This window comes from Cebus imitator, unplaced genomic scaffold (genome assembly GCF_001604975.1).
Source record: "Cebus imitator isolate Cc_AM_T3 unplaced genomic scaffold, Cebus_imitator-1.0 Scaffold223, whole genome shotgun sequence".
In the NCBI taxonomy this organism is placed as follows: Eukaryota; Metazoa; Chordata; class Mammalia; order Primates; family Cebidae; genus Cebus; species Cebus imitator.
The window spans coordinates 2,198,571-2,209,059 of record NW_016107538.1 but is presented as its reverse complement, the minus strand read 5'-3'; the positions used below and the strand labels follow the sequence as shown (position 1 = coordinate 2,209,059).

Below are 10,489 nucleotides of genomic sequence, written 5' to 3'. Positions count from 1 at the left end.
CACTTGAACCCAGGAGGTGGAGGTTACAGTGAGCCAAAATCACACCATTGCACTCCAGCCTGGGCAACAAGAATGAAACTCTGTCTCAGAAAAAAAAATAATAATTTCTATAAATCAGCTTTATATTTGATATAAAAATTCTACTATATTTATATTAGATATATTTAGAGAGATTAAATTCCCATTTCTGCCTTCTCTCCCCTGTTCTGATGTTTTTCCTATAGATACAAATTTTTACTAGTTTTCCATTTATCCTTTTTTGGTTTTGTGTTTGAAAATGTAACAAAATAGTGTATGTATTTGTACCCCCTTTTTTCTTTACAAAAACGTAGCAAACTGTTTATGCTTATTTATATCTTGCTTTTTCTACTTAAGCTAATATATCCTGGTGGACACTTTATAACAATATATAAAAATCTTTGTCATTTTTTAAGGAGTTGCAAGTACTCCATTGTATATATCTACTATATGTTCAATCATTCCTGTATAGTAAGATACGTGAGATGTTATCAGTCTTTTGCTACCTCAATTAGTGCTTCAATGAATAGCCTTGTGCATATATCATTTCATATATTTGTCATTATGCCTTTAGGAGATCATAGGAGGTTTTTGATCAGGGAAATGTTACAAAAGCATTGTTAAGAAGATTAAACTGGCAATGGAATATGTATTTGGATGTGAGTAGGATTGGAATATTGAAAATTTAGAAGCCATAACTGTACTCTACACTGAGATGGTTCTGTGCCTAGAAATTTATTACAACAAGTATGTATGCTATAAAATGTTGTTTTTCCCCCATCCTGATCTGGGTACTCATTGCCTGCTCATCCATGGATATATTGCTTTATCTTTATTGGCATCTCTGCCCTTACATTTCTTGTCATCTTTCCCATCTTCTGACTCCTGGATAGGATGTACTCATTTTCTCTGCATATTCTGAGCATTTGTTTCCCTCCATTTGTTTCTCTTTGCAAATCATCTAAGAGTCAAATCCACTTGTTCCTTGAAGGCATGCTTTTCACTTTCATTAACTCTTACCTATTACAGAACTGCCTTTTTGTTGAGCACAGAAAACGAAGGAAATTTGCATTTCCAATGTCTTTCAGACATGAAGACTAGACCAGAGAGCAAGGATTCAACTTCAGTGCAAGATTTTTCTAAAGCAGAATCATGCAAAGTTGCAATAATAGACAGACTGACAAGAAATAGTGTCTGTGACTCCAACTTGGAAGCAGCTCTTGAATGTGAAAATTGGTTAGAGAATCAGCAAGGAGATGGGGAGAGACATTTGAGAGAAATGTTCACTCACATGCATTCACTCTCTGAGGAAGCAGACCATGAGCATGATGTGTATTGGAAAAGCTTCAATCAGAAGTCTGTCCTTATCACTGAAGACAGAGTTCCCAAAGGATCTTATGCCTTCCATACACTTGAAAAAAGATTGAAACAAAAATCAAACTTAATGAAAAAGCAGAGAACTTATAAAGAGAAAAAACCTCATAAATGTAATGATTGTGGTGAACTCTTCACCTACCATTCAGTGCTTATTCGACACCAGAGAGTCCATACTGGAGAGAAACCCTATACCTGCAATGAATGTGGGAAATCTTTTAGCCACAGAGCTAATTTAACTAAACACCAGAGAACTCATACTAGAATTCTCTTTGAATGCAGTGAATGCAAGAAAACCTTTACAGAAAGCTCATCCCTTGCAACACATCAGAGAATTCACATTGGAGAGAGACCTTATGAATGCAATGAATGTGGGAAAGGTTTTAATCGAAGTACACATCTTGTGCAGCATCAGTTGATTCATACTGGAGTGAAGCCTTATGAATGTAATGAATGTGATAAAGCTTTTATTCATTCATCAGCACTCATTAAACATCAAAGAACTCATACTGGAGAGAAACCTTATAAATGTCAAGAATGTGGGAAAGCCTTTAGCCATTGCTCATCCCTAACTAAGCATCAGAGGGTTCATACTGGAGAAAAGCCATATGAATGCAGCGAATGTGGGAAAACATTTAGTCAGAGCACACATCTTGTTCAACATCAGAGAATTCATACTGGAGAGAAACCCTATGAGTGTAATGAATGTGGGAAAACCTTCAGCCGGAGCTCAAATTTTGCTAAACATCAAAGAATTCATATTGGAAAGAAACCATACAAATGTAGTGAGTGTGGAAAAGCCTTCATTCATTCATCAGCTCTTATTCAACATCAGAGAACTCACACCGGAGAGAAACCCTTTAGATGTATTGAGTGTGGGAAAAGCTTTAAGTGCAGTTCATCTCTCATCAGACATCAAAGAGTTCACACTGAAGAGAAGCCCTAAAAAATTACTGAATGTAAAAAAATGTAAGTTGGTTTTATCACTATGTTAAATACTTGAGTGTTTAGGTGGAAGACCCATCCATAATATGCATGTGAGGACCAATTCTCTGCATCTAATTTCATTTATAATACATAGTTTTGAGCCATAGACAGGTTCCTTATGTACATTATTTGATAATTATAAAATCTAGCCAGCAATTTCAAAATTTTAATCTCCAACCTCTCAAATAGCTATTTGTGGAAATTCAAGAAGTCCCTGAGAGTGGGTAGCAGTACAAACATTGTAAATTCTAGTTTTCTCCACTCTGGGTTATGCCAGAGCTTTGTTGTAGCCTCTCGCTTTGTAAGGAAATTCTTATTGGGTAGATTAGGCTGAGGGCTTATATCCTCATCAGGAAGACACAGTGTTGTTATTTATTACTCCGTGAGTCCCAAGTAGAGATCTAGATATACATATGGTGTAATTCCTCCAGACTGTCATTTCTTTTATATTAGCCATAAAAAACCAAAAAGGCAGGGTTGAAAGTCATTAGGATTCCCTTCCTCCCCCAACAAGTTGCTGTCCAATTTGATGACCATAACTAGGATGTATAACATTTACAGATGATTCTAAGTTATGTTCACATGGATTATGTTCATCATTGATTTATATCATTGTTATCCCTCTACTGTGGTAACCTTCTTTGATTTTCCGTTTCCCTTGGAGTTGATGTGAAGTAATGAATGAGTCAAAATCTTAACGGTGGTTGTTGATCAAGTTATTATTTTCTTATCCTTGGCAGTGAATGAATCCTTGGTTTTCTATAATCAAAGTGTCAGGGAGACTTCATTTCTCTATTTCTGTAAGCTGTGTTGTGTCCTTTTGAGAAAAAGCTCCAGGGATATTGAGGGTCTGAAAAGTTGATAGGTTCAGTGTGTTATTATATTTAGGGTCCCAGTAAAGAAGAACTGAAGCAACTGTGAGACACCAGGGCATACTTCCCTGTATGAGTGGAAAACAGGTACAGAAAATAGTTCACAGGATAGTCCTCAATTGACTTGCTTGAGGATAAGCAGCTTCCCTTTATGAAGAAGTTGCCATTTCTCTGGACTTAATATTTACCTGCTTTTTGTTGTTGTTGTCTTTATTAGTTCAGTCTCACACTGCTATAAAGAAATGCTTGAGACTGGGTAATTTATAAAGAAAAAATGTTTAATTAGCTAATGGTTCCATGGGCTGTACAGGAGGTATGACTGGGGAGGCCTCAGGAAGCATTTACTCATGGCAAAAGGCAGAGCCAGAGCAAGTATCTTCACAGGGATGGAGCAGGAGGAAGAGAGAGAGGGAAGGTGCTACACACTTTTTAACTAAATCTCATGAGACCTCTATATCATGAGACAGCACTAGGGGGAATGGTGCTAAGATTCTTGAGAAACTACCTGTATGATCCAGTCACCTTGCACCAGGCCCCACCTCCAATGCTGGGGATTACAATTCAACATGAGATTTGGGTGGGGACACAGATCTAAACCATATCATTGTCATTCTCTATATGTTGGTTGGTCTTTATCCGAGACCCCTGAAGAAGGTAGACAAATCATGAAACCACAGTGACATAGTAGCATAAGTTACATTGGTGACCAAAGACTGGTGAGGAATTGGAAACAATGCAAAAGGTCAAATAAATATTTAGCAAAACACTATACAAATGTCAATGTTTTCTTATTCTATAAAATAATACATGTTTTGTGAAAAGAAAACTATGAAAAGTGGTAGCAAAAATGTAATTAATCTTCGCTCCTAAATCCTGTCCTTCAAGATCAGTCTGTACCCCTGCCCCTTCAACATTATCTCTGTTAAGACTTCTTGTAATTCCCTCTCAGTAGACCTTAGTTTTGTGATTGGGGAAAATGAGGGAAGTAGAGTTTAAAGAAGTGCTAGTGGAGAGCATGATCATTAAGGATGAATGGATTATAGATCCAGCAGTGATGGAAATCACAGGAGACAAGAGTGAAAGGACTCTTCACAAAAGGATTTTTAAATGAACAAAAAACACATTGAAGGGGGTTGTGGTGGGTGGGAAGGCTTAGGGTCTGAGAGGTCAGAGTAGGAGAATGATTGGTTCAAGAAAATACAGGGAACTGGGCACGGTGGCTCACGCCTGTAATCCCAGCACTTTGGGAGGCTGAGGCAGGTACATCACCTGAGGTCAGGAATTCGAGACCAGCCTGACCAATATGTTGAAACCCCGTCTCTACTAAAAATACAAAAATTAGTCAGACATGGTGGCATGCACCTTTGGTCCCAGCAACTTCGGAGGCTGAGACAGGAGAATTGCTTGAACCCAGGAGACAGATTGCAGTGAGCTGAGATCATGCCATTGCACTCCAGCCTGGCTGACAGAGCAAGACTGTTACCAAAAAAAAAAAAAAAAAAATGCAAGAAAAGGAACTCACCTCTTTTATCACAATAACTTAGTCTTCAATACTAATGGTTTAGAACAGGAATTGACAATCTGTGGCATGGACTCATGGGCCAACTCTGGCCAACCACCTATTTCTCAGAACATTCTATTGGAATTCAGTCACACTCACTCATTTACATGTTGTCTTTGACTGCTTTTGTGTCCTATGGCAGAATTGAGTAGCTACAGCAGAGATAGTGCCTTTGGGCTTTAATATCACAAAAAGGGCAGCTTATAAACAACAGAAAATTACTTCTGACAGTTTTGGAGGCTGGGAATTCCAAGATCAAGGTGCCAACAGATTTAGGGTCTAGTGAAGGTCTGCTTCTTGGTTAAATTACCTTTCACTGTGTCTTCTCATGGTAGAAGGGGAGAGCTCTGGTATCTTCAGCCCCTTATAAGGGCACTAATCCCATTCATGAGAGCTCTACCCTTATGACCTAATCACCTCCAAAAGGCCACAATTCCTAATATCATCATAGAATTAAGTTTCACCATATAACTTTGGTAGAGATATAGCCCATCATAGGTTGTATGTCTCCAAAAGCCTGAAATACTTACTATTTCGCTGTTTACAGAAAATATTTGCTGACCTCTGTTCTAGAGCATTCATCAAGAAGTGGGATAGAAGATTTAAACCACTCAGAGAAATTAGGTGGAATGGAAAAATTGAACTTATCAAGAGATAATTGGGGTCAGAAAAATAAAAGAGATGGGAAATGACGCATCAAAATACTCCTTATTCTAGGATGTTACTATGTATTGTCAAGAGAATTCAAGTTATTGAAATTTGCCAAATTCTTGAGTGAAAAGAAATTTATTTGGGGACCAAAATTTGACTAAGGAAAGAAGACCAACATGGGCTTTCCAGAGTTGAGTATGAATTCTGCCACTCCCACTAGGCAGTCATGTGACTTTGAAAAACTCCCTACTCTGAGTCTCAGTTTCTTTATCTGTATTAGGTTTCAACAAAGGGAATATATCATTGACCGCTCATAAGGTTGTCATAAGGATTAAAGGAACTGGCAGACAATAAATAAGAGTCCCCTACTCCTACTTGGTGCTCTCTTTCTCGCTCCCTGTCTCCATAGAGAAGTGGCTGAGCATGCATCAGTAGAAGTACTTAAGGGTGGGTGTGTTTTCCACATCTTTTGTTTATCCATGAAGAACTGTGATCATCCTGTTCTCTCTGGCTTATCGTAAAGATGAGATTTTACTTCTTTCTGCTCTTGGGTCCATCTGGTGCTGTTCTCTGCACAGCCTCCTTCAGACCTTCCAGAACCTTTTTTTTTCCTACTGAGTATCACTTAACCAGTAGCTACCTGGGATGGTTCCAGAGGCTGAAGTTTGCAGTTGAATAGCATTTTAAATAGTGTTAAAGGGCTTGGGATTTCTGGCCCTTTGCATGTCAGTATTTGTCTTTTTTATGCCTGATGTTTAACCTGCCACATGTTTGTACTGCAACACGAATCGTCGACATTTTAATGTTACGCATTTCAAATGTTTTTTATTATCTATGAACTAAATATGCTCTTATTGGCTCACTTGTCAATAAAGATGTTTGCATATGTATTCTCTGAAACTTTTGTTAATTGCTTTTAAATTTTTCTTTTTTAAGCATATTTTAAAATCAACCTAAAATGTAATAAAGCACCAACCATAAAATATCTCCATATCATTCAGGATACCAATCCCATTTCTAGTTGTTTATCTGGCTTCACAACTTCTGGAAAGATGGGATGGGAGATACCCTCAGCAGCCCGAGTATCTGCAAGAAGGTTAAGCAGTAGAGGAAGGTAGTGTCTAATAAGTAGTGCTGAGTTCCCAGGCCAGGTATAGGCACCACTCAGTAGGGCTAATTGAAGGGGAAGGGAGGAACGAAATTTGTATAAAAAGCACACTTAAAATTAGGCAAAATGGGCCAGTGCAGTAGCTCATGCCTGCAATCCCAGCACTTTGGGAGGACGAGGTGGGCGGATCACCTTAGGGCGGGAAGACCAGCCTGACCAACATGGAGAAAACCTGTCTCTACTAAAAATACAAAGTCAGCTGGGCATGGTGGCACATGCCTATAATTCCACCTACTTGGGAGGCTGAGGCAGGAGAATGGCTTGAACCTGGGAAGTGGAGGTTTCAGTGAGCTGAGATCATGCACTCCAGCCTAGGCAACAAGAGCGAAACTCTGTCTCAAAAAAAAAAAAACTACTTTTTGCCTTAAATATTAGGCAAAATGTGGTAAAAATCTGATTTTGTATAAGTTTTTAATTCTATCTGGTTTGGGGGGAAAAATGTAATATCACCCAAAATATAAAAATGATAATGTAAGAATACTAAACATCATTCAAATTGATTAACAGTTAACTAGATCAGTTATCTATTAAAAGTCTCTCAATTTTCATTTTCTTAGATGTGTTCTCACTTTTAAAAATATGTGTTTATTAGAAGATGACACAGGTTGGAAGATTGCTTTCTTCCCTTCCTTGCATAATTCTTTCTAGACCCCAACTAGGCAGTCTTGGGACCCAGAGCCATATGAGCTGTCCCTCTCCATAAGTTTACTGACAAGGCAGAAGGGAATTCCCTTCTGTATTCTGTAGTAATATACAGTATTCTGAAGCAACATACAGGGGAATACCCTTCTGCCTTGTCAATAAAACTTATGGAGAGGGACATTATATGTATTTTATATATATAATATATGAATATGTAATATATTTATATGAATATATTCATATATATATATACATACATATATATAATGAAAAGCATAACAGCACAAAGCACAAAACCATGTTCTGATGAGACAATCTCTACTGTTTGAGTAGATTACACAGAAGGTAAAGAATGATCTTTCCCTTTCTCTTGTTGAACAAACTCACTTAAGAGAACCAAAGTTTAATATTTTTAAATATAATATTTTGTATTAAAGATTTCACAAAGATTTTAATGAATAAACCCATCAAAATCAAGCCAACTTTTGTCAGAATTTTAACACATTTTATTTCTTCATTCTGGTATTCATAGCACAAGTTTACTTTCACCCAAACCTTCTAAAACGTACAGCATCTTCTCCAGTTTTGTCCTTTACTATTTTTCATATTCTGAAACAAGCACACATTTCGCTCTAAGAGAAAAAATAGTCCTGTTTTCTTTTGATAAAAACATCACATTTTCTTGTATACATGTTTGGGGATCCCCAAGACTGCCCCCAGTTTCAATGATTCACTAGAAAGATTCACAGGACTCAGCATATTGTCATTCTCTTGGCTGTGGTTTACCACAGTGAAAGGACGCACAGCAAAATCAGTAAAGAGAAAAGGCTCCTGGGGCAAGGTCTGGAGGAAACAAGGCACAAACTTGCACAAGTCCTCTCCCAGTGAAGTCACACAAGACTTGCTGTGTTCCCCCAGCAACGAGTTGTGACAGCATGTGTGAAATGTGGTCTATCAGGGACGCTCAGTAGAACCTCAAAACCCAAGGTTTTTTTACTGGGTGCTAGTCACATAGGCACTCTCTGTCTAGCATGTACCAAAATGCCAGACTTCCAGAAGGAAAGCAGGTGTTCAACATAAACTGCATTGTTTTTACAGGCAGTTTTTACACTCATCAACTCTGGGATTAGTGGGAACGATCCCAAAGTTACAGTTCTCAGATGCCAGCCAGTGGCCAACCTTGTAAGCAAGTCTTTCTAAAGATAGCAGGCTCGGGCTTGCTATGTTAACTTTTCTGCACAGTTTTGTATTTTCATACAGCCTCACAGCCACTCATATTAATCACAAATTTGCTAACCAAAGAAATTAACTGGGATCTAGATAATCAGAACTCTCTACTGTAGACAGGCAACTTAGCAAATGAGCAAAACTCACAGACATAAAATAACCTCCTGCAGCCACACATCCCTTTTACACCTTAGCACGCACATTTCCTAGCTCAGTCTAGGAGAATGGCTTGAACCAAAAGCAGTAACACCTCAGTTTCAATGAACTCAGATCTTGGTTTCTGGTATCACTTTCTACTAAAAGGAACCAAGGCTCCTCAGAAAAGTGGCTGGTTCCAGGTCTGAGGAATAGAAACTCCAAGAAGATCCTGGAACATCTTATTTCAGGGAAAAAAAAAAAAAAAAAAAAAAAAAAAAGTAGTACTCAAAAAAATGAGGGTAGGTCACAAAGACACAGAAAGAACAATTTGAACAGCAAAGCAAAACGAAGACGAATTGCAAGCCATTGAAAAAGTAGTTCATGGGTTCACATTGATAATAAGTAAATAAATGAGCATTAACAGAGGACCCTTGCTTACAGCAAAATACCTGATGCCAACTTGTAAAGGCAAAGGAAATTTGGGAGCTGGAAAATTATCATTTTGTAGCCATAACACTAAAGACTGATTCAAGCAAGAATCATCAATGGACGCTAAATCTAAGGGGAAATTTTGATGAGGAACAGGGTATTTGATTAGAATTCAAGTATCTTTTCCAGAGATTGCTTGTCACGATCAGCAGTTGCAAGGCAAAAAATAATTATATGGTGGAAGAACTGGGAAATACTTTGAATACGTGATCAAAATGAATATAATCAGTAAGCAGCACATGGACATTTTGTGCCTCAGATGTTATACCACGAGAAAGACACAACATAATGTGTGTATTATTCTGGCTGGGAATGCATAACTGGAATCTAATCAGGAGGAAATATTTGACACACCCCAAAATGAGGACTATTAAAAGGACTGCATTCTTCAAAAATGTCACAAAAGACAAGGAAAAGCTGAATAACTGTTCCAAATTAAAAGAGACTAAAGAATCATGACAAGCAAACACAATACAGGATCTTTGACTAGGTCTTGTGTGAGAGAAAGTCCCCCAAAGACATTGGTTTAGTTTTTCAAAACTGGAATACAAGCAGTAAGAGTAGATAAAAGTATTGTATTGATGTTAAATTTACTGCAGTTGTTAACTATATTATGGTTATATAAAGTATTAATAATATGCTTATTGTTGGGAAATGCATATTGAAGTATTTAAAGGTAAGGAAGAGTAATGTGGGCTGGGTGCATTGGCTCACACCTCTAATCCCAGAGCTTTGGGAGGCCAAGGCAGGCGGATCACCTGAGGTCGGGAGTTCAAGACCAGCCTGACTAACGTGGAGAAACACCGCCTCTACTAAAAATACAAAATTAGCCAGGCATAGTGGCGCTTGCCTCTAATCCCAGCTACTCTCGAGGCTGAGGCAGGAGAATCGCTTGAACCTGGGAGGTGGAGGTTGCTGTGAGCCAAGATCGCATCATTGCACTTCAGATTGGGCAATAAGATTGAAACTCTGCCTCAAAAAAAAAAAAATTGTTATGTATGACAATTACCCTCATTTAAATGAGTCAAGAAAAATTGTGTATAGAAAAAGCAAATGATAAAATAAGCAGGATTAAATGTTAACAGAGTGTCAATCTGAGCAAGAGGAACCTGGCTAACCTTTGTAGTTCTGTTGCATCCTTTGTGTAAGTTTCAGGTTTCTTTCAAATTGAAAAAATAATAATAACACACATATTGACCCAAAGTTAGACCCATTCTCTAACATAAAAATACAAGACAAAAGTATATATAATACAATTATGTTAAAAGACTATTTTTTTCTATCTTACCTAAAACGTATCACCAACGATTGATTAGCCATTAATAAGCTCTTTCTATTTTTTTTTTTTTTTTTTTTTTTTTT

General features: G+C 37.7%; 1 protein-coding gene across 4 annotated transcripts in view; it reads left to right on the top strand.

Annotated features, from left to right (window-relative positions):
* Positions 1–6,358, top strand: part of ZNF286A (zinc finger protein 286A) — a 28,012-nt gene extending 21,654 nt beyond the window's left edge. For 3 of the 4 annotated variants that reach the window (XM_017496833.2, XM_017496830.2, XM_017496834.2), the window contains one exon: positions 1,107–4,020. In XM_017496833.2, the coding sequence (XP_017352322.1) occupies positions 1,107–2,338 (1,232 nt within the window). In that variant the 3' untranslated portion in view covers positions 2,339–4,020. Of the gene's footprint in view, positions 1–1,106; positions 4,021–5,872 lie in introns of those variants that run through there. The other variant, XM_017496831.2, reaches the window with a different exon arrangement.
* Positions 6,359–10,489: the final 4,131 nt, after the last annotated feature.